The sequence below is a fragment of the Strix aluco genome, chromosome 1 (genome assembly GCF_031877795.1).
Source record: "Strix aluco isolate bStrAlu1 chromosome 1, bStrAlu1.hap1, whole genome shotgun sequence".
In the NCBI taxonomy this organism is placed as follows: Eukaryota; Metazoa; Chordata; class Aves; order Strigiformes; family Strigidae; genus Strix; species Strix aluco.
Genome location: NC_133931.1, coordinates 53,996,572 through 54,020,679, shown reverse-complemented (window position 1 = coordinate 54,020,679; position 24,108 = coordinate 53,996,572). Strand labels below are relative to the sequence as shown.

At 42.4% G+C, this 24,108-nt stretch overlaps 1 protein-coding gene across 1 annotated transcript; it reads right to left on the bottom strand.

Annotated features, from left to right (window-relative positions):
* Positions 1–10,465: 10,465 nt before the first annotated feature.
* On the bottom strand, positions 10,466–17,792 carry LOC141922286 (myosin regulatory light chain 2, smooth muscle minor isoform-like). The gene is made up of 4 exons (XM_074821423.1): positions 17,688–17,792; positions 15,928–16,126; positions 15,605–15,766; positions 10,466–11,965 (listed from the first exon to the last, which is right to left on the bottom strand). Exons 2-4 carry the CDS (start codon positions 16,109–16,111, stop codon positions 11,793–11,795), a joined length of 519 nt encoding a protein of 172 aa, XP_074677524.1. The 5' UTR covers positions 16,112–16,126; positions 17,688–17,792; the 3' UTR covers positions 10,466–11,792.
* Between the last annotated feature and the right edge of the window lie 6,316 nt (positions 17,793–24,108).

Sequence of the window (24,108 nt, the reverse complement as noted above, 5' to 3'; positions counted from 1 at the left end):
CATCAGAGAATGAACCACTGGATCAATGCCTTGCCACTGATGGAACCACAGATGTGAAGCCAGAACCCGTTTACTTTCATGGCTTGCCATACCCATGCTACTTCTGCCAGGATCTGGGGTAGGGACAGATGAATTATCCCACAGTATGCTGTAAAAACATTGACAGAACTACACAACTTACTGCAATGTTACAAACCCTAAGCACCACATCTGGAAAAAATGGAACAGGGTGAATGCATGACTTCACTCATGCAGGCGCTCGTACACCCCCTTCCCCCCAGAGCTTGACCATTATCCTGTCGTTCTCTGTTATGGTAAACTAATACAATGGGAGTGTATTGATGTCCCTCTCTCAAATTAATCCTGTACCAGAGAGGCACTCTAGCTGGGGAGCTGAGGGCAGGGAAAATCCACACATGGACAAGCAGCATTGTTTAAAGGCATGGAGTCCTGTGTGTTGGCATACTTGGGCTGTGGTGTAACAGCTCTGCTGAGAGGGAGCTAAAAATTGGCAAGACTTGTGTCTGAGGGTGGGGTTGGGCAGGAACCTGAGCAGAAGCAGACATAATGTGTAGCACAGACTTGGTATGTTCCTGTGTACCATCCCCTCCCCCCCTACCTTTTACAGTTATTTAGGCTTGACAAATGGTAATCCTCTAAATAGGGATTAAAACTTGAAACATTGCTTCAGGTGTGTTGGCACTGAAAACCATTCTAGGAGTCTGATGAGCTCCTCCATGATTTTCCACAGGTCATAGGCCTAGGCTGTACCTGCTGTACAGGGCTTTGGCCATCTTTCTGTTGAATATTTAAGGACTATTTGAAGAGGGAGCAGGTCAAGAGAGAGAATGTATAAGAGCTGTACATTGCAGGTGTTTTACCAGGAATGGCAGGTCCAGATTTGCCCTGTGACCTTTCCCCAGCTGGGGAAATATTTGATATACAGTTGCTTCCTGAGTTACACAGTGAAGTTCATCCCTTGCCTGCACGAACCTCAGCCCCGTCAATAATTACTTATAGCTGTGATGGAGGTTACACTTATGCTCTACTGGACATACAGTGGAAGAGACTGTAGATGAAGGGCAGAAAAGAGCATCTTTCAGTCAAGCTCCCATTGCCTGTGTGTTCTCAAAACCTACAGAAATACACCAACTAGAAGTCTAGACCTAAGTGGAAGTGGAGGGTGTAGACAGCCTCTTTCTCTTACCTCTTGCAGAACACAGTATTCAAACCTAATTGACAGATAACCAGGAAACCAGCACCTTAACTCTGCATTTCCATTAAATCCAGATAGAACAGTTGCCCTTTTTAAAAAAAAAAAAAAAAAAAGGAAGAAAAAAAAGGTTTTTGTGCCTGGGATAATTTGATATCAACACATCAATTTTTGCATTAACATCCAACCCTCCAGGTAGCCCCATTTAACTGGGATTTATTTGCAATGACCTCTGGGGAGCCTGAGATCATGCTGCCATCTTGGGATTTTATCCTTAGGAAGAGGACCTGTTAAGAGTTCCTTTTCATTTATGTAATTTCCGTCCACAGAGTCATAACATCTATTTGTACACCAGACCTTCACAAATGAGAATAATGTATTCCTTGAAGCGGACATTTAAAGTGCAATAATTGTTGGTAACTCAAACCTGTGTTAGGAATTGCCATAATGACTAATGCAGCATATGAAGTCCCATCACCCAGTTTGCATCTGCAGTTCACCAGTACTCTATCCAATAAAAAGATAAAATTTTGTGTTCAAAAATGAGACTGATGTCAACCATCATACTAGGAAGGGAAACCTCTTAATTGGACAAAACCAAATGCTAATAATAAGGGTATGTACAAAGTAGAAAAGGAGTTGGGAAAAAGAAAATATTTCTGAACCCACTTTTACAGTTCAATAAGAAGGACACTTCCTAGGAGAGACGGCAGGCCTGGTTGCTTCTGAGGAATTCTTCGCTTTGAACAAAATGCAAAAACTGTGTTGGGCCTCACACTGAAGAAGCCCAATGTCAAGTTCTTCAGAAACTTCTGAGTAACAGAGCCAGGCACATATGTTTTCTCTTTCTGTGTTCCCTTGTTCTCCCATGAATCTGACCCTCCTTTAAAAGTCCAGCTTCAACAGGAAGAGTAGAAAAAGGTCTCATTCTAGAACAGCTTCTGGTATAAGAGCCTTGAGCCTTCTCAGGCTCAAAAAGGTCTCTACTTGCCGTATGTAAACTCTAGATACTGAGCTGGAATGCAAAAGGCATGACTCTAATCAGTCATGATTTTGCATGAGATGCCACTGTGCTTGTGCTTAACTCAATGCTGCCCACCCTTGCTAAACATTCAGCATGTGATTGCTGGGCTCAGGCTGTGAAGGAGCAGGACATGAGTTAGGCCCAAAGACATCATCATGTTGCAGACCGCATGTGGCTTTAGGTTGGAAATAACAATGATGCTGTTCAGCTCAGCCTAGAACATTAGATATCTTATGAGTCTCCTAGAAAAAAAATTCAAAAGGCCGCTTCAGACAATCAGGCATGTAAGCAATTAGGACACGAAAAGTACAGGTCACTCGTCTATTAAGAGTTCAAAGCCTAAGTTCAGTATGGATTGAAACCTGTAAGTTTTAAGTTCCTTTGTAAAACCTGTGTGTCCACGCTTAAGGGACATTGGTAGATGATGAAGTCATTTGTTACTTTAGTTATCTCGTGTTCTAAAAAACAGAAGTTCCTTTCAAGCACTTTAGGATGGAAACAGATCTTCACTTGTTAAAGAAGTGAGTTGCAGGCACAGAGCCAAAATTTCCCTGTCAAACTTGTATGAGTACTGGATTTACTTGTATGGATGTAGACTAGGATTTAGCCAATACAGCTTGTCCCAGTCCCAGATGTTTTAAATGGCAATAACATGCTGTACTCTGGCTAGCCATTAGTGCAAGGATTGAGGGTGTCTTGGCAGTAAGGCAAATAAAATGTAGTTGGACTCAGTTCCTAGGCTTATAAAACCAGTCTTGCTGAAGCTTCAGCACTACTTTCACCTATGTGATTCATGCTTGCATAGCCACCTGCAGCTATAATTACCTGGGTTAAGTGTGAAGTTCTCTGGGAACCTCTCTGAGGGCTCTTAGTAGCTCACTAATTTGTGCTACTCTAGGAATTGATTCAGACCTCATTTCCTCTTTCTCCTCGTGGAAGGACTTAGCCTGCTGACACATTTAACCCAGTCACCTCTGGCTATGCACACTCGTTGGTTCTGTCCATTCAAGCAGGATGCCAAAGCAAGACTCCAACATGGAATGGACTTCTTTTGCAAGGCAAAAGCTGCATGAGATGAGATGAGCTTATTTAAGCCACAGTTTTGGACATCTGAATACAAGTTCTCTGAGGGGGCATTAGAGCTGCAGATACACCAGGGTGCAGACCAGTAGGCTATGCAGCACAACTGACATTAAACAGCTAGATTACTTATTTATCCATGCCTGGAAGGGTCAGCAGAAACTTCAGCACTTCCACAAGGGAACAAAATCCTTCTGATACTTTATGAGAGGCTTTCCCTGATTCTCTTCACAACACACCAATGTGTGCCACCAAAGGTGCACCAAAGCAGCCTTACTGCTGCTAAAGCAGATAGTTACTGAGGCTGGAGGCTAAGCTCTCTCACCTGACTGCTTGGAGGGCTGTGGCTCATCTATAATCAGAAGCATGCAGACCATATGGTGCCCAGATGATGTATAATAGCATTTATTTAGTGGCCTGGAGATCTGATGCTCCACTGGCTGGCAAAAGGAACAACTTCCCTCTAAACAAGAGTCATCGACAGGTGCCAACGCTTGCATTTGCTCTTTTGTGATACCATGCCCATGTAACCGTAACGCAGCCAAGAGCTGCACGGAGGAGCTGTGCAGACAGTGTCGAGGAATGATGATTAGCAACTTGATGACAACATAAACCAAAACGCAAGATAAAGCACAGCATGTAGTTAGCAAACAAGGTACAATTGTCTCCTTTTGTCATTAGGCTGTGGGATAAGAAAGGATGAGGCAGCCTTGGAATATTTTGTTTGCCACTTGTTACCTGGAGCACTGCCAACAGAAAGCTGCTACATCAGCCTAGCCAAAGCCAGAGGTGGAAAGGATGTTCTGATGAATTAGAGAAAGCCTGGTGGAAGCTGTTCAAACATAGCTTTTGTCACCTCTACAGAAACAGTGCTTATTACTTTTATTATGAAAATGCCTTAAGACATTACATTTTCACACCACCTTCCCTCTGTTTTGCTAGACACTGTACAAACACAGAGGGAGACCTACTCACCTGTCTAGAGCATTGTGAGCACTGGCATGGAAGCTACTCTTCAGCCAGCTTTTTTCAGTGTAGTAAGAGGAAATATGCTCAGCCTAATAGCAAAATATCTACTGAAGTCAACCCAGGAGTCTGTCTGTCTCTCTCCCAATAAAGACGTGGTCCAACCTACTTCTGTGGATTACAGGACAGACTGGCTTTGCCCAAAGTTTCTATCTGTCTTAATTTTGCTCTTATTTATTACTTGGCTACAGTAATAGTGTACCATATAAGATTATGTAAACCAAGATTGTACTCTGCAAAGGGCCCCAATGTATTTAATCAATATGTCTCACAGTGTCTGGGTGATTACATACAAAATGCCAGGGGCAGAAAAGCAATAAAAGCAACAAGACACTAGAAGTATTGTTCAGATAGCTGTGTAATAATCTTAAGCAATTTAATTTTCTGTGTGGAAAGTTAATTACTTACTTTAGGGAAAGAACAATTTAATGTCTTCAGTCAACTAAGTGGCTAAGATTCATTAAAAGGAGTCCATATTACAAATACCTTCATGGCACATTGCTTCTATTTCCAGGGATAAAACTTTTTGCCCCCTACCCCCAACCAACTTCTGTTCTAAACAGATTTTATACAGTCCTTTTCTCTGTAGCTTTCTGGGAACAAAAGCTTGAAACAAACCTTTGTGGACTGTGTAAGAACATGCCCATATACCACAGGTGTCTGACATCAGCCTCATATAGCAGAGAAATGCAAGGAGAGTCACCAAATGAAAATTTCAACTGCCACAGAGATAAAACAGGGGAAACTGTATAGGAAAGTAGGAAAGTCATTAATGTAATATTGATTAGAGGCTGAAACTCAAGCAAACTGTGCCTTTAAAAAAAAAAAAAGTAAAAAAATAAAAAAACAAACCCAAAACTAAGAACAGCATAGTCAGGAAGTGAGCCAGAATTACGTATTGGTATGTAAAGGTAAATATTGGAAACTTGCATAATGTTGCTGAAATAGCCTTTTTTAGGTGAACCTTACTGAATTCAGTACAATTTCCCTGTAGAAGGAAAGCCTGTGAATAGGCTTAAGGGAGGCATGGGGGGATTGGAAGAAGAAATAACTAAAATAAACACACCCTAACCTGTTCATAATAACAGCATCTCCCAGATGCTTTCCTTGCTTTTATAGTCACTTTAAAAACCACCAGTAGGTAACAAAAACATTCCTGCAAAGGGTGTGTGCGAGCACTAAATCTGTCATAGGTAAGAGTAATCCAGAATCAGTCACACAGGTGTAAAGTACCCTTTGAGTCTGGAAAGTGGTGGTGAAAAATAAGCAGCCAGCACCCCTTTGTCTGATATTTGCTCTTTCATAACAATACTTGAAATCAGTGGTGGAAGAGGCAAAATTACCAGCCCTGAAAACATGGCATAGGGTAAGATCTTCCAGGCATCACTGGTAAGATCATCAGCCAAAAGAGTCTCCTGCTTTCCTAGCACACTTACCTACTGCCCTCAGATGGCAGTTTTGTCATGTGTTGCCCTGTTGCTGTGCATCCAGAGATGTGGACAAGAATCTGATTTGCACATTCAGCCAAGAGCCTGAAATGTCTCAGGTACTGACGTCCCATTTAGATACTGCCAGCATTTTCAAATGAAAAATGAATGCCACTGAATTGCTCCTTAATCCTGGAGCTGCTTGAATTTTTACTCGTCAAAATTTGCAAAGCCTGCCTTACAGCTTATTAGCTGCTTTGAATCTTATCTCAAGGTGAGGCCCCAGGTGTGGTACACAAAGTAGGGAAGGGAATGCCTTTCTTGCTTGAGGGCCTCAACCCTTTTGTAACAGAAGAGGTAGATGCAGGCCCCTGACATGTGGAAGTCATTTGAGTGCTTGCATAAAGGACAGGAGCGGGGGAGGGAGAGAGAGGGTGAAACATCAGATATGAAACAGAACCCTGCAAGACCTGCTGCGGGTTGCCAAAGTAAGGGGCTACCTAAAGAGTTGGCTAAGTGTTGGGGTGCAGCCTCTGAAGAAGGCTGACTACTAGGATCTCAACTAGAGTCATCTCTCTGATCAGCTGTATCAGGAAATACTTCAGTGCCTCAGCCCCTATCTTCTCTCCTCTTTCTGGTATTTTAATCTTCATTAGTTTAGATGGCTACTCAGTTACCCAGATTCTGTGTCCCGAGCTCGGGCAGAAAATTTCAGGGGCAGCAGGCTGCATGCATTGCAACAGGAACAGAGTAAAACCAAGTACTTCCAACAAACCTCATCACTGTCTTCTGATTGCTGTCCCATCCACATTGCAACTTGCTTCCAAATCCGGCTACAGCTGCTACCAGGTAGGGTTTCTGCTAATCACACAGCTATAACTAGCACTTCATGGCAGCAGTTTATCCTCCTCTTTGGGAGTTCAGGTAGCGCAGAGTCATCTTCCAGTAAGCGAGTAAGTGTTCTGCATTTTTGCCGTGTATTCCTTACTCATCCTCTTAGGACCTCCTCCTTCCTCTTAGGTCCACATGTGGTAGGACATCCCCAGAGACAGTTGTAACAGTGCTGCTGTTGTCTGCCTCACCTAGACGAAGAGGCCATGGAATAGATGGATGTGCTAAAAAGCACCAATAACACTGGCAACACAGGTGCAGTTTGCATACCTACATTTGTTACGGCAGAGAAACTAGTTATTGTTATTAAAATTGTAAGATTATATTCCATTAGTGGCAAAAAAAAGTCAACGTGTGAAAGAAATGTCATCTTCGGACAACTGAAAATTGCATTGCTACCTTTTTTTCCCCTTAATTAGCAGAGGAGGAGGGCAGGCAAAGGTAGATGGGTTTAGATTCATGGCCAGGTTTCCCTGTTTGCCAACAGGATTGCAATAGCAATGTTACAACTTGTGTTTTGCACAACATATATCTCAGGTTCTACGAAATACACAGTACCTTATCCCCTGAATGGTAAAAGAAACAGGCAAGCACTAACTACGAGTAATTTTGTTCCATTTAATTCTCTTCCAAAAATGTATCACAAAGTTCAGAAGCTTATCTTGCTAACGTGAAACTTGTCAACTCCCCTTTTAACTGACTCCAGCCCTATAGCTTTGAAGCTTGTGAGGGCTGTGGGGCACGGAGCTGAGCAGATTTCTCAGGAAATCTTGTGTATGTGGGGGGAGGCAGCGTGCAATGACTGTGGTCTCACTGTAGCTTTTTGCAACCATTTCCAATGTCACAGTGACCTGCAGTTATTTGAAAAGGAAGTTTCCAGCTGCAAGTATCTTTAATTTGCAGCTCTTGCCTACTCAGTGAAAGAAGCCTGCTGGGACTGGTATGCTTCCCTATTAAAGTTGTGTGAATGCTTTTTTATATTTTTAAATACTCAGTTTACATGCCACTTTCTGATCTCGTGATGATTACATAGGCAATCTAGTTAGGTTTGCCTTTCACAGCTAATGAGTGCTACTAAAACAATTTTTATACTTAAGCAATGAGATGCGTAGAGTGGAACTAGAGATGAGTCAGCAGTTAGCTAAGGTTATTTGAATAGCAATATAAACCATGCCTGCCACTAGGAAACAGTCCACAAAGGTCATACCAAGTGCCTAGTATTCAGACACTACCACCCTGGTGATGTGAATTCTTAGACTCTCACATTTTTTAGACGAAGCATCATTCTATTTGACATTTGGATGTTGTCATATTAAATACCCGCTACTTGGTATCTGGATGACAGGGAAGAATGCTTGACGTCATTGGTACTATTCACAGTGAGGCATGCCTGCCAGATTGACAGATGCTGCTCTCTCCCCATCTAGGGGAGTTAGGCACTAAAATTAGTAGCTATTAAAACAAGCATACTGAGTAAGGATCTGCTGAATCTCATCAACAAGAAATACTGAAGAGAAGGCAAGGAGTCACCACTGCTCTTTCTGTGGGAGTTGGGGCTGTAATTCACAAGCAGGGACAGCACAGCTTACAAAATGACTGCCCGTGGTATGGTACAGAGGGAGCCGAGTTGCTCAAGCATAATCAGGTGCTGAGCCACAGGCAGCTTACAACGCACAACGATAAAGCAGAGTAAGGGCAGTGACGACCTTTACAAGTTATTACCTACACTGATGGGATGTGGGGGGGGGTGTTAGGCCAGATACAGGATGTGTGAGACAGTTCCCTGGTGAGGCACTGCTTCTCACAAACAGTCCTGGAGAGGAAACGGTTTATAAGCTAAAACTCATGTAGGGTTCAGCTCCGTTGCCTCTGCAACCACAGGAAACAAGCCTACCAGCCCCACTTGTGAATCATAGCTTTTGGGAACTTCACCTTGAAGAGCAGGAAAGTTTTTCTTCAGGTAAAATTGATCTCTTTAATCCCTTCTGCTGGGATCATTGCCTAAGCGTTTTCATTTGCCAAAAAAGAAAAAAAAAGGCACAATAAGAAACACAGCTGCTTGTGATGGTTCCACCCTCCCTTGTTCAATTGTTCAGTGGTTTAACATTCAGCCTGAATGTTGCAGACCTACTTTTAATTCTCTGTTCTAGCTGAGAGGATTCAAGGCCACATTGTTCCAGCCCTCCACTCAAGTGACCTAGCTACAAAACAACTGCATTTATAATAAAAAAAGGGAGAAAGACATCCCACCATCAACGCCTTCATGTTCTGCTGACCCACTTCAGTGAGAGCACTTGGAGATTCTGCATGGCTCTTACTGAGGCTGATTTTGCCATGACCGAGAACCACAATTAGTCAATAAAACCAGTGTTACTGGTTCCAGACAGACACAGACTTTAAGGCACCTTCTGCATCAGAGGTGAGCGGGGGGTTTAAAATTTCTTTGCAAGAGAAATCCCAGGTCTCTGAATTACTCACCAAAAGTCCATTTTTATCAGTCTCTCTGACATGTTTTTATGAGAGCATTAAATGCCATTAAACTTGAGAGAGTAAAATAAAGATTCTCCCAAAGGTCGGGCTAAGAACAATAGCATTAGTGAATTACAGTTTGTCATCACAAGACCAAATGGCATATAGGCGTTGCTATACAGCAACATGGCCCTGGCCCATAAGCAAGAACTGGGGTTTAACAATTGACATTTATTGCTACAGATAAATACCAGCTGCTTCACTCTGAGCCTCAACAGTTTAGTTTGTATCACAGGTTTTAGTCTTTCATATGTAAACAAAGTTATGCAAACATGTAAGTTTGAATTTGGGGTAGTTTTTCAAAGCTAATCTTACAAAACAAGAGCGCTTACTGAGAAGTTAAATGCATGAGCAGTGTATCTGGTTTGAGTTACAAGGAAGGTCTAAACAATCCTTTTGAAACCCAATCTTTTTCAAACATACACCACATGTGTATTTGCACATACATGTCTGTAACAACGGCTTGCAGATACCTCTTTTTACTCTCTTCAGTAACGAATGAATTTGCTTAAAGAGCCAAAATTCAGCACATACAAAAGCTGCAATTTGAAAAATCACGACAGCACTAAACTCTGTTGCGGTAGGAGCAGAGCTTCTGTGGGAACTGCGCGTGTTTTCCTCTGTATGCTGCACCAAACGAGCTCTTCGGGACTCAAAAAACCAACAAAAAAGAAGTGTTGTGAGCCATTTGCCCTTCAACCACGTCCGAGCCAGGAGCTGTGATGCCACCTGCTGCTGGCGCTGGGCGCTGGCCTCACGGCCCGGCCCGGAAAGCGGCGGGGGCAGGAGGGGAGGGAAGGGGGAGGCTGAACTCAGCTGGCGGACGGAGAGGACCCGGCCGGCTTCGCCTCCTTCAGACACGGCAAAATCGGTTTCACCGATAGTTTACAAAAGTTCTTTTCGGCGTTTTCATCTCTGCCCCCTCTAAATGCAAACATTTTCAGCAAAAAAAGTGGCGATTGAGAGAAAACTTACTGTTGAAGCATTTGGATTTCTTGTGTCTTCTAGGAAAGAGTTTTGAACCCTTTTCCCCCCTCTGTGTTTTTCAGCATCTTCCATACCCTTCTGGCAGGCCTACCGCTAGCATCCTCTGATCCTTGGTATGTTCACAGAGTTCCCACTCTTTAGCAAAGCTAACCAGGGCTGAGGTAGGGCAGAAGCTTCAGAGCTTTTCCTTACAGGTACCAGTGAACGATTTTTATGGCATTATCCTTCTCAAAAGAGGTCAGTCCTGGTAGGTTATTCATGGAAGAAGTCTATTTCTAAAACAAATAATCGCTGTCGTCTAATGAAATTTATTAGAAGTTCAGTTCACAATAGAAGCCTACCAAGAAATAGCAAAACGCTCTCAGCCAAATGACACTTCTTGATTTTGTAACCTAAATTCTTAAGGGATAACAACATAATTACAAAAAAGTGACAGAAGCAGCTCTGATCACCCTTTCTCTCAAGTCCAAAAAGCCAGAACCACAAGTGTTCAGGTTATGGCAAAGCTGCTTCAGAGTACTGCAGCAAATATGCTACACGTTCCATACCACAAGAACTAGAGGATATAATAATGAGAAATGGAACAAAAAGGAATGCCTCCTCCTCACACACCCAAAGCACCACTCTTAGCAGCAGCTCTTGAAAAAGTATTATATACTATTTCATTTGGAAAGCAAGAACAACATTTTCAGATAGAAAACAAAAAGGACAGGGGCATCACACCTTCCTTCTTCATCCAGCCCCATTCTCACTGTGCTCTGAAAAAAGATGGGAAGAGAAAAGAAAGAAAAAAATAAATGGTGCAATGAAATGTAATGAATTCTATATTGTCAGTCCTGCAGATCTGGTGAGAGGCATCACTCAAGCATTCTACTCACATGTGGTATCTTTTTTTAAGAGAACACTAAGATTTACCATGTAAGTTTTTAAAAAGCAGTATTAATATTGTACTCGGTGTCAAGAATGGAGGTGCTAAGGTGGTAAAATACCCCCTCAATTACATCCATAAGATTGAAAATGTTTAATGTGCAAGTCTTGGACAGAAATCATTAATTTACAATGCACTAAAATTTGAAGGATAGAACTTCTTCATTGTATATGCTCACAGCAGTAAGTGAAGTACTCAGTCGCTAAAGTACAAACATCAGTATGCTTAAGTGATTTATGCTTCATTTTTAAGGCAAAAATAGGTAACAAAACGACTGCATACAGCTGCAAAAAATTTTACGGATATGATTAAACAGTCCACTTCTAGCATGGAGATTTTAATTATATACTTAATATAGCAGTGTTTTATTTGAAAAGTTACCATTAAAAATGTAAAATTAACCTAGCTAGGATGAGTAGCACTGACACTTTTACCTGGGCCTCCACACTCACTGATCTTTGTCCCTAAACCTCTATCACTGCAAGCTGTCTTCTCTCCCTGCCCATTTCCAGTCTTATTACGCTGGTGCAGGTGTGCCTAGGCAGCCCCAGAGTCCACAGAGGGAAAAGCTGGAATGCTAAAACTGTATGCAAAAGGTCCCAACAAGAAAACAAAGAAAAAAGCAATCCTGAGAAATAAAATTAATGGGAGGGATAAAAAGCTCTCTGCAGATATCAGGAGATTTGCTCAGTCATCCTTGTCTTTTGCTCCGTGTTTCAGGATGCGCGTGAATTCAATGTAGTTGAAATTCCCCTTTTTGTCGATGGGTGCCTCCCTGTACAGCTCATCTACCTCTTCATCTGTGAACCTGTCCCCCATTGTTGTCAGCAGCTCTCGCAGGTAGTCTTCCTGGATGAACCCTAGAATGAGACGTATCGAAACACAAGAGGGAAGCCATTTTGTAGCTGAGTCTTCAAAAGCAGTAAGACAGACATACCAACAGACGTGCAGGTAACTAATACAGCATGTAATATATGCATTTGCACCAAGAGCCCAAAACACTTTCTTAATTGATTTCTAAAGAAATTTGTTGAATGTAAAAGGGAAGGGGGAGAAATCTGATGCATTTCAATACAGATTTCTGAAAAGAGGGTCTGATCTGCTGTGATCTTGTAACACCTACTTCCATCTACTGATCTTCAACAGCTCAAACTGGAAAAACAAGTTTTTGTCACTGCTAGTCTTCATTACACAAGCTGTTCTCTTAATTGAATTATATTTTTCTTGACTTAATTAGATATATTTGCACATCCTCTATAAACTAGTTTCCTCTGGGGACTAAATAACCACTGGCTGGCTCTTCACTGCCACACAGTACTGTTGCTGGAGGCGGTTTATGTGGATACAGTGAACTGCTGGCAAGTGTCCAGGGAAAGAGTTTATAACAGAAAAGACTTTCAGACAGGATTGAGCAAGTTAACTCAGGAGGGAGGAATAATGTTTACTGTGGAAAGGCAGAGGTGGAGAAGCTAGTCAAAAAAAGGTAGGATATATTAAGTATTTTATGCTAAAATACTAGCAGAAGACTTTGGAGGAAATTAACAAAGATATAAAAATGAGCCGTTGCTAAGTATGTTCTGTTAATTCAATTTCAATAGATGGGCAGAACCACCAGTTGCCAAATAATTCCAGGAAAGGTCAGAGATGAAAAAAGGAATGCGCATAACAAATGGTAGACAGAAGAATGCAGAAACTGCTTAACGCTGAAATAAGACCTACCCTGCCTTTAAATGCACAATAGTTGCTTCATTTGAGAAAGAAATTGGTTATTGAACTTTATTTGGAGAAATATCAGTAACAGAACAGAGGAGGTAGAAGTGTGTTCCAAAAAAAAAAAAAAAATACGTAAACTGTGCAGAACAGCTGGAAATCGTATGTAGACACCCACATCAACTGATGTAGATTCAATTAGGATGTGATTAAAAAAAAAAGTTCTGCTTTGGAAAGAGAGTTGAATAACTTAAGCAAACAGAGTTCATCAGAGAGACAAAACCAAACAGGGAATCAGGGGACCAAAAGGCAGTCAGTGAGCATGACAAATTATCATGGGGTTGGTGTATGCTGCAAGGAAGGGAAAAAAACCCCGTGTTTCAACATATGCTAATTAAAACAGCATCATATCCCAGTGTAGACAAGCCCTTGACTACTGACTCCAAACCAAGAAGGCTAAGAGCAATGTTCTACTGTAAAAACGGGGAGAACGTTCAGTTAGCCAGGCCGATCTTAATCGGGTCAAATTTTGGAGCTGTCTCTTTGCAGATGTGTGTGAAGAAGGGGAAAAACCAGCTAAACAGATTAGGCTCTATGTCTGCAGTCCTACAGAGACCAAGTAGTGATGAGAGATGACAGAAGGATTAGTATTCAAAGAATGCAAGGCCTTTGGTGCTACAAGTTTAGCCTCAAGGACTTAATTGCTTCTGTCTGAACGGCTAGGTGTTTAAACACTGAGCGAGGTTGCCAGACTAGGAATACACTACAAGTTTTAGCAGCACCGAACTGCAAAGCAAACAGTACTCCCACTCTCCCTCGCAGCACACAGCCTCGATGTAGATGGAGAGTAACAAATTAATGAAGCAAAATTTAAGATTCAGCCTGTGGCAGACAGCACAAAACAGATGACAACGCAGGATCAAAGAGCAGACAAGATACACCAAATGCAGACATGTAACTTTTATACTAATTTTGTAGTGCTACATACGATAGTAACGCTGAAACAATATACCCAATTAGACTGGCAATATAGGAAATGTAAGTAAAATCCAGCAAGTACAACTATTATCCTCATCAAGAGGATCTGATTTGCATTATTCTCTTTCAAAAGAACTACATTGATATAGAGCCAGAAAATCAGGCCCGCAACACACGTGGAGATGATGAAGTGGAAAAAAAAAAAGAAAAGAAAGAGAAAGGTTTGACATAGCTGGAAATGCTTTTGTTCATTTTTTAAAGGAACAAACTGATCAGAAGCCAAACCTGAGAGTAAAATGAATAAAAGGCAAACATAACATGGGTTCTACAAATACATCACATGTTATTTTGAAGCCTGCATTTTGACTATTATGAATCAAAGATCAATAAAACAGCATATCAATCTAACATGTTTCCTGGATAAAATCTGAGGATGGCATAAGACACAAAAGAGACTGTGGAACCATTATCCTCGAATCAGCCTAGGACTAGACTAAAACATGTACCACACAGAGTTGAAAGATAATAAAATCAATCTTATCAGTACATGGGGGCCTGAACTAGTAACTTATTGTTTACATAGAAGGTTACTGTTCAAAAGAACTGGTAGCACAATCATTTTCTTTATATTGTAATTCGCAGGCTCTTGTTTTGGTGCACACAAAAAAACCCTGCAGCACAGTGAGTCAGACTACCTGTGGAGAGAAAATAATTAACCTACTAACAAAACTTCCTTCTCTAGGAGATGGTAAAGAGATTTCCCTTGAGAGGGAGGAAGTCAATTAACATTTGAAAAGGCCTTACCAACAGAAAGCCTGTTTACCTACACCTCAGCAGGAAGGGGATGCTCTTTGAAAAGGCAAAAGGTGCTAAAAATACACAGACTGAAAATAGCTGTTTGAAATGGACTAATATCCTTTGAAAGGTTCAGAGCACCTATCCATAGGTTAGATTGAAATATTGTGGTGGACAGTTGTGAGAAAAATTACAGGTGCAGTGACATCTCTAGTACAGAGGCTACAAAATTTCGGCACCCAGCAGTAAGATGTGTTCATAACGTGTCAAAGTGCTGATATTCTGTGATTCCACAGAATTGCCTTAAGGATTCATCCCTGGTTGCTACACATTTCTTCAGAATCTTGCCTACATGAATAAATAAATGAAAGCATAAACTCTAACCTCAAAATTACAGACACAAACTTGAAAGTCTGATGTAGTAAAACTGGGCTCTGCATTTGTTTTTGTTTGAAAACAAACCGAGCTGCAGGTGAGGGCATGACACATGTCATTTGTCATCATAGCCTTAACATACACTAGGCAAGATGAGGGTTCAAAAGAGTTTACGTAGGCTGGACAGCCTGTCTTGAAATATTAAAAACACTGAAGAATTCAGATGCATCTCAGATCTACTACAGGGGGAGGACAAACTCAGTTGTATTACAGATTTCACATCCGTTACCTTTTCAATGCCTCAGCAAATCACATATTACCAATTTGAATTCCTCATCTTCTTAGAGCAAATGCATCTTACTTTGCACTTTGAGGAACATACATGCTGCCCAGTTAAAACACTCTTCTTCAAAGCTTCACAGAAGAACATTACTACTAGTCCTCAGTACTCACACGGAACAGCCAGACAGCTTTTACTCTCACTCAGTGGTAAGTCAAAGTCTCATTACTTGGTAGAATATGCCGTCTAGGATCACTGTGTCATACTTCATTTATAAACATGCAAAAATCAGCATACCATTTAGAAACTCAAATAAACAACAGAAAAGTACTCCCCAAGTGGCTAAGTTTCACCCCCATACCTGTTGCTTCTTCATCAAAGCAAGCAAAAGCATTCCTGATTACATCTTCCGGATCGGTGCCATTTAACTTCTCACCAAACATTGTGAGGAACATAGTGAAGTTTATGGGGCCTGGAGCCTCATTCATCATGGCATCTAGGTATTCATCTGTTGGATTCTTCCCTACAAATAAAGGGATTTGTATTTGGTTTAGCTTTCAAACTAAAAGAAAAAGCCATCTGAATAGCGTAATACAAACTGACCCCTCTCATAAGCTATCGCAAACTCAATTATTTTAACAGCACAAATTTGCTTGGCAACCATAAAGAGAAAAGTGACATTACCAAGGGAGGCGAGCATATCGTGCAAGTCCTCTTTGTCAATGAAGCCATCCCTGTTCTGGTCAATCATGTTGAAGGCCTCCTTGAATTCCTGAATCTGTGACTGATCAAACATTGCAAACACATTGGAAGTGGCACGCTGAGGGCGCTTCTTGGTGGTCTTCGTCTTTGCCTTTTTGCTAGACATTTTGATTTTTGGACACTAGGGAGAGAAGTAAATACGGTAAATACAGTAAGATCAGAGTTAGGGCTGAAAAAAACCCCACTGTACTAAGGTTTAACGTTAAAGTTTACAGATAGAAACCACCTCTAACACTTCCATTTCCTCTCATCAGAATGTATTTCCCTAATCAAGAAGAGAAAGAGAGAAGCAGAAAATATGAACAAATGAAAGACAGACTCCTAAATAGGAAAAGTGACTAAAACAAGACCTAAGTTATACTTGAATTTCAGTCTTCAGCCTTCTTTAATCACAGTTTTTGTCTGGAATCCCTTCTTGATACATGCACCTGCAAGAAGGGAACTCAGACTGCTCTCAAGTCTAAAAGAGCAAAGCAAGGTTTTGAGAGCTGTCATTAAGCCTGTGAGAGCTCTCTGTATGGATATGGATATATGATAACTGTGTGCAGTATTAGATAGTAGGGGATGGAGAAACACAACTCGCTTTACCTGACCAAACTCTGAAGTGCCTATACTTGACGTCTGACAACTGTAAGTAGTTACTATTTTGTATAATGATGGGCCTCTGTCCTTGCCTTGCCTTCCGTTATTTAAAACACCCTAAAACTAGGAGAAACCTGTGCCAGCTAGATTTCTGCTCATACCAGTAAGTTCTGCCTCACCTCCATTTACTTTTATACATTTAATTTTACCTGAAATATACTACAGGCCTGCCATACCTGAAAGCTGACTTCTGCTGCCTACTCCTTTAAGCAAAAAGGGAAAGCAACTAACTCACACTGCTTTTGTTCATCTCCCTAGAAAAACTGCTCAGAAAAAGGTATCTTCACCTCCAAAACTCAGGCTGAGCTTGGGCCTGAACCATGCAGAGAAATGGCCACGCTTTGGTCCATTTCATTGCTACCGCTGTTATTTAATTTACCTGTTGCTAAGCCTGCTCAGGTTTCCATGGTGCAGTGCTTTAAGATTTTATAAAATGAACCAGTGGAGACTGCGTTTGTCCTTTAGGGTAGGTGGGAGGGACGGAAGGGGGAAAACTTACACGCAGCCCCTTTCAGCTGTAACCCCAGAGGGCTGTGACCTGAAAACAACCTGGCACCTTGCCCTAAGTTTGGACCTATGGGGAGAATCAAGCTCGGAGACGACGCTCAGCGAGCACTGAGGAGATTTAAGAAACAACAACAACAAAAAATTTTTAATTTTTGGCCCCGGAGGAAGGGTGGCCTCTCTTCAAGAGTGGCAACCCGCCTTTCAAGGGCGCACAGAATCGAAGAGCTCTTGCCCTCCCCATGAAGAAACGACGCCACCGGTGATGGCGCCGAGCAGCCCCTTTCCCGCCCTCGCCGCCGGTTGAGGCTGAGGCTCCGGCAGCCACGTCCGTGGCCTCAGCCTCAACCGGCGGCGAGGGCGGGAAGGGGGGTGGCGACCGGACGCCATCGCTTCCCCTCAGCAACAGCTGCCCCAACGGCTGCCGCCAACGGTCGCTGGTTCGAACGCGTCTCCCAACGGTCACTCTCTCCACAGCCCCGTTCCCGCCCCCAAACAGCTCCCCACCGGCAGCACCCGGACCCTCCCAGCCTCACCCCAACGATCGCTGCGGGAACCCGGTACGAAACGGAGGCGGAAAGGAGGAAGCGGCGGCGGCAGCCCCGGTGCTTCCCGGAGAAACCATCACCCTCCTGAGCGGCGGGTGGGGGACGAGCGGCGGGCGGGGGACGAGCGGCGGGCCGACGGCGGGCGGCGGCGGGAGGAGCGGCGGAGGGCAGCGAAACGGCAGCGAAAGCCTTTCCCTTAAGGATCGCAGCCCCCTTCTTTCCTCGGGGCGGCTGGCTCGGGGCGTTCCCGCAAACGCTTCTCCCCCACTCCGGCAGCGTTGGCGCAGCCCGGGGGAAGTCGCCGCCGCCGCCGGTGCTCGGGCCGCGGGGAAGGGGATGGAGGGAGGTTCATTGGCGACTGCTGCCGCTCCGGGGACTGGCCCTGAGGCTGGAGGTGCTGGGCTGGGGAGAGACCAGAAGGCTGACGAGGAAAAATAAACCCGAGCTGCCTTAAAAACACATGTCTGAGATCGGGGGGTACACGGGGCAGCTCCGCTGGGCGCCGGTACCGGACCCGGGCGGGGGTACGGCTCCGCGCTGTTGGTTTGAGAGGTGGAAACGTAGTTGTGGGAGGGCCGCTTCGGGCCAGCGAGTTCTTCCCGTGTGTTTTTTTTTATGTATCGCGTTGAAGATCCGTGTTCCTGAAGCCTCAGCCGGAGACCGCGGAGTTAACGGGGGCTCATGGTGTCCCAGCAGTGAGGTAAATGGAGCCTGATCAGTGGGTAGCGTACTGACTGGGTTACGTGCAAGGTCTTATCCTTACACTCAGTCTTCCTCATGTTTCGCTTAAGGGATCAGAAAAATTATAGTTTGCATCTTTAAGTCTTCTAAATGAGTACTCCCGCATGAACAAGTCTGAACAGCCATAGATTATAAAACCCCTTGGAGGATTTATTCTTGCTTATATTTTCTTCATGAAAACAGCGCAAAGGATAACACTTTTTTTCTTTCTTCATTTACTGATGTAGGATCTCAAAGAAATTGAGGTACAAGCTCTTCTTTAGTGTTCCTCTGAGGATGGGGTCTGAAATGACTTCAGAAGCAGTTCGTTTTTAGCCCATTTTTGAAATTTTTCTGAACGGAATGCTTATTCACATTCTGCATATTGAAGTCCATATGAATCACTTCAAGAAGCTGTTGTTTAGTACACAAAAAGATTCAGAAATATTGTCAGATGGGAAAGCTGTACTGTCAGTTCATCTTTCTTTTAACTCCTTTCCTACGTTACCAGTTTTGCTGGTATGCAGTCAGTATCTTGGCAAGCAATAACTTTTAAGGAGTAAAGGAAAAAAATAGATGAACAGGCTTTTGCTGAAATTACCAGTTATGTTTACAGATGTAAATGGATTACATTTAGGCACTGCACACACTGAAGTTAATATGTAATCTAGAAGTTGCCGTCCCAGATTTGAAGTGAGACACTTCAATTGCTGAAAGGCCCAACTTTCTTTCCCTACCCTCTCTTCAAACCAGAAGAGTTTGAGGTCTGAGAATTTGGCCTAATTAGCTTATATAAGAATACTTACCTGATGAATTTTAATATTGCTCTTATAAACATTTGCCTCAAAATGCAATTGAAAAAAGTATTAAACTTTGCTGAATTGAGAGCATGCTCATGGAAAAAGTTTTGGGGAACAATCCTCTGTACTTACTAGACATGGCACATAGTTTCAGGATAATTATATGCAAAGTGTGAGCGGGCAGAAAAGCAATAGAAGCACCAAGATAGTCATAGAGTTATTAAAATACTCCGTGATAATCTTGAACAACTGAATTGTGTGTTGAAATTTAATTATGAAAATAGTTATTTGATATCTTAATTTAAAATGCTTTCTTTGGTTACTTTAAATTGAACCACTGCTGCAAACATGCTACTCTATGCTGTATCATTTTTTGTGCTATTAAAAAGGTGTTATATGAAACCTGTCACTGTGTCTGTTGTTCCCAGTGTTTAACTTTCAAAGATGTTAGAATAGGTACCGTAATATTACTCGCCCAGTATAAGTTCTTACTGATTAAATTGTCTGTCTGTGTCTCTCTCTCAAAGCTTTTGTCTCCAGTTTATTGCATCATAGTGGAAAAGGAAACAGTTGTTAAATGCAGACCATCTTCTGTGCTATGTAAATCTATGTAGTGCTTTTACAAATGGATCAATTTTACTTGATTCCAGCATTCATGATACCACTAAGGAAATGTAAAGGGGGGAAAAAAGCAATTTGTTTTGCCTCTTACAATATTTGGAGAATATTTTTTTATTCATTGACATAAATCTTAAGAAGAAAAAAAAGTAAAGGTATTTTTTTGTGAATGTATTAGCTTGTGCTTCAGCTCTTAATGAAGAGGATGTGTTGTGATGATCTCTCAGGTGAACAGGACTTTTTGTTTCTTCTGTTTGAACCTCCCTCTGGAGAGGATGCTGCTTGAGGGTGGTACCTGTGAGCTGCCTGCAGCCTTGAACAGTGCTTAGCTCAGTGTGACTGCGCATCCCTGGCTGATGTGGGAGAAGAGCGGGGCTGTAATCCCACTTCCTGCTGCCCTACAGACTGTTTCTGAGTACAGCGAAGCCACAGGCTGTTTCTTGAGTGTGCAGGCTCCTTTCTTGAGTGTGCAGGCTCCTCTGCGCTCTGGTGGTGCTCCCTGACTGCTCGGAGAGCTGTACTTGCAGATCGCTATCTGATGGGACAGCAGGCCTGGTCTTGAAGGCGGCCTTGGGGCTCTTCTAGAACAGTCCAGGCACATCCTAGGGAGAGCGTGTTCTGGGAAGCCCGAGGTTGAAATGGGTGGCTCTGCTGCTGAGTGGTTCATCCAGCCTTTTGCCACCACACAGTGCCAAGTATGTCCAGAGTGAAGCAGTTCTACAGCTGCTCGGCGGAGAGTGTGCTGAAAGGATGGATGCCGGTGTGGTGCTGTACCAACAAATAGTGCCGCCTAGTGATGAGCTTCAGTTTTGGACAGCGTTTGTTTTGCGGGCCGGCGAAGAATGCTTGCACTACCACATCCAAGAATGTATGCCAAAAAATTGTTTATTTCTCAGTACCGCATAATTTGCTGCATAAACCATACAGAATAGAAATTAATTTATCCATTCTGAACACGTGATTTTTTTAAAAAAATGCTGAACTCTTTAACTGCTTCAGTTTTCTTTTTTCTACTACTTTTTCCTTCATTAGTCTCACCTTCTTTCTCATTTATGTCAGTGTTGTGTGAGAAAAAACCCTTTTAAGCAAAATGTGTACAATTTTCCTATCCTTTCCATCTAAAATACTCAAATACTTTGGTGCTGTTGAAATGTTTTCCTAGACTTGTTTCCTTTGGATTGTGTAAAAGCCTTTAAAATTGTTTCATACTTAAGTTCTAAGGCTGTTAAAGACAACAAGCAATTTACAGTAAACCTTTTCCCTCCTTTCATTTAATTCTCTCCATTCCCTCATCTCTGCTGAGTTACAATGACAGTGCAAATCTTTGTGATTAGCTTCGTTGTTTAATGAAGCAGAATCAGTCTGTGTCATATGATGTTTCTTTACGAGTCTAATTAATGTTAGAGGAACAGTTGCACTGACTCGCAGTAAAAGTCTGCCTAGTCCAGTGTGCCCTGACTGTAAAAAGATGTGTATTTTGGATGTGGAAAGCAGGGAGCAAAGTCTTGGCCATTGTTTGGTGAGCTGCCGTCCCCACGGACTATGTGTGCACTGTCTGCTCCACAAAGGCAACTGCACGGAACAGGTGGGGACCAGGGGACTGCTCTTACTCGTCTGCGGTCATGGTGTGCTGCTTGCTCGCTACAAGGCCAGAAAAAATACCAGGATCATCCCCAACACCTGCATATGGCCATACACAACAGCAAGGAGCAGAGCAAGCCTGTTAGGATTGCTCAGGCTGGAGTTTTGCTCAACATTCAGATCTTGCTGCCTCCTAAGAAGGTGAGAAACACGAAGCTGGGGTCAAATGAGATTGTCCAAGGCTCACCCTGATTTTAGCAAGTCAGAATTAGTCCATAAAGTGGGTAAGGGGAAGCCCAGCAGCTGTGTCTTCTTCCTGCTTCTTGCATTTCTAGGTGTACCACCACCGGGATGTGTCTACTGGCTCCTTGGATGCCTTCAACAGATAATAGATGCTGATCTCCCCTACCAGGTCCCTGGAGGGTTTTATAGGGGTTTGGGGTATGTGTGTTTTAGTTTTTACTCCCCTTGAAACTTGGAATCCTCAGTTTTTTTTGAAAATCTCTTTCTCTATACTTCCTCTTCTTTTTGGAGAGAGAGAGCACTGGGTGCTTTTAGCCTATTCTTAAGGTGAGAGCAGCAGCAGTGGCCATATGCAGGTATTGAGGGAAGAATAAGAATCAGGGAAGCCTGTGATATCTTCCCAGAATCCTCTTCCAACCTCTACTACATTTAACTCTAACTAACAGAGGAGTAAGCCACCCTGAGCCAGATGTGGTATGTAGTAACCCACGATGAACTTCCTTCATCAGCTTGCCTAATATGTAATCCTTGAATTGATGTAAATACAGCATCCATAATATCCTTTGCAGGTGTTTTTGGCTTCCTTTGCAAGGTTGCTATTACATGAAGAACTTCACCTTACTAATTTTGAACCTACCTATTCCTATTTTTATTTGATGCTCTAGATTTTGTATTGGAAGAAATGCTGAGGTTGAATTGTGTGTCCACCTCTTTTGTGTTTTGCTTCTAGACAGCTCTTGTGTGTTCTGTCAGCTGTGGCAAAGACTCCTGCTTAGGTAATTTTTCTTATACAGAGGCTGTTTCATACCATAGAAAGTGTATACTTACATCATAGAATTAAGACTGAGAATATGCATAGGAAACAAAAGGGTATAGAAAAGGAGACTAAATGGAAAAGCATATTTGTGATTTTCACATTGAATTAAAAATTGAAGATGTGTGAAAGTCAGATGGTTTTGCCAGTTAAGAGATTTTTTTTTGAGCATATTATCACTCTTCAACAAAAGTAACAAATGCTACTTGTAGAGGTTAAGTATTGACAGCACAATCGAATATTTCAAAATTTTGTTCTGTCATTTCTAGGTCAAAACAGTCATTTAACAGAAGCATTTTGACCGTCAATTGCTTCACCTAATATTTTGGCTCATCCCTCTGCCTTTCCATCCCTTCCTCCCTGATTCCCGCTAGATGTGTTGTCTCTATCAAGCTATCCCAAGTGCAGTGCTCTATCAGTCAGAGTGACTGTCACTCATTCTGTGATCCAAAGGGAAAAGGTTTGAGAAGTCATGAGTGAAAGAAGGGATTCTGAATGCATGTCTTTCCTTGGGTCCCTTAGAGGGTCTCAGAGCAAGACTTTTAACTGACTGCAGGGTATTTTTTCCTTGTTTCCATTTGAAGACCTCATGAATAGAAATGATAAGTTACTGCTTTCCCAGGTGGTCCCTGCCACAGTGTAAATGCTGAAGCATGAAAAATAAAAGCTGACAGAGAATACTGACTGGAGCCTATTGAGGAAGGATATATTCTTCCTCCATGTTGAAAATGACTTTCTGGTAACTTCCAGTGTGCATAGCTGAGGAAAAGGTGAGAACATAAGTTCTCTAGAGCATTGTATGACAACGATATACCTGGGCCAAGGACAAAGCAGAGAAGTGTAGTGGAACATAAATAAATAAAGTCAGTGTCTGAAGTGTTGTAAAACAGGAGAAAATGAAAAATCCCAATATAATTTATGCAGCTCAATCCCTGTATGAATGGGCACTGAAACGTGTTTGACAGAGTATGGGGGGACTGGACTCAGCAGACAAGGTATTCCTTGCATTCGCAAGTCCAAAGTCCTTTATATATAAGAACACAAATTTTTAAAGAAGAGAAAAAGTTGGAAAGTACATCTTGGGCTGTTGATTTCTGCTAGGTTTTTGTCCCTTGCTACCTGTTCTCTGTGATAAAGAAGAGTTCTCGGCTGGTTAAGTTGAAATAATTTTAGCCAAATCTTTGTAGGTTTTTCTCCCCTTTTTGCAGTGGTTTTAAACAGAAATATTGCCAGACACCATGGTTACACAGTGTTTATAAATGATATGCAAAAATAAGTGTTGATAAGGTGTTCTTAGTAAGAAGAGCGTGAGGCCTCCAGTCTTTCAAACACGTGTAATTAATTCTGCTAAACCCGAAGACATACATGTGTGCCCTCTCCTCGCATGTTAAATTAGTGTTTGTATCTATCTGACAATGTGTATGTACAAATAAGGAAGAAAATGAAATGTGCTCAATGCTTGGCCAAAGGCCTACAATGGTATTTTAAAACATACCCAGAAAAGAAGGAGCGTATTTAGTCAGGTGTTTGACATAAAAAGTAAGCTGTTATCAGTTTTCTTATTAGCTGATGCCTGTGCAGGTTTTGGTTGGCTGGTGGAGCAATTTCAAAATCAGCATGCTTCTTGTGGGGT

Bases quoted from the DNA above. Each gene is read 5' to 3' on its own strand.
- LOC141922286 (XM_074821423.1), bottom strand. From the start codon at position 16,111: ATGTCTAGCAAAAAGGCAAAGACGAAGACCACCAAGAAGCGCCCTCAG. The intron at 15,767-15,927 runs GTAATGTCACTT...CTTTATTTGTAG, and splicing joins CGATATGCTCGCCTCCCTTG to GGAAGAATCCAACAGATGAA. The intron at 11,966-15,604 runs GTATGGGGGTGA...GTCTCATTCTAG, and splicing joins CTTTGATGAAGAAGCAACAG to GGTTCATCCAGGAAGACTAC.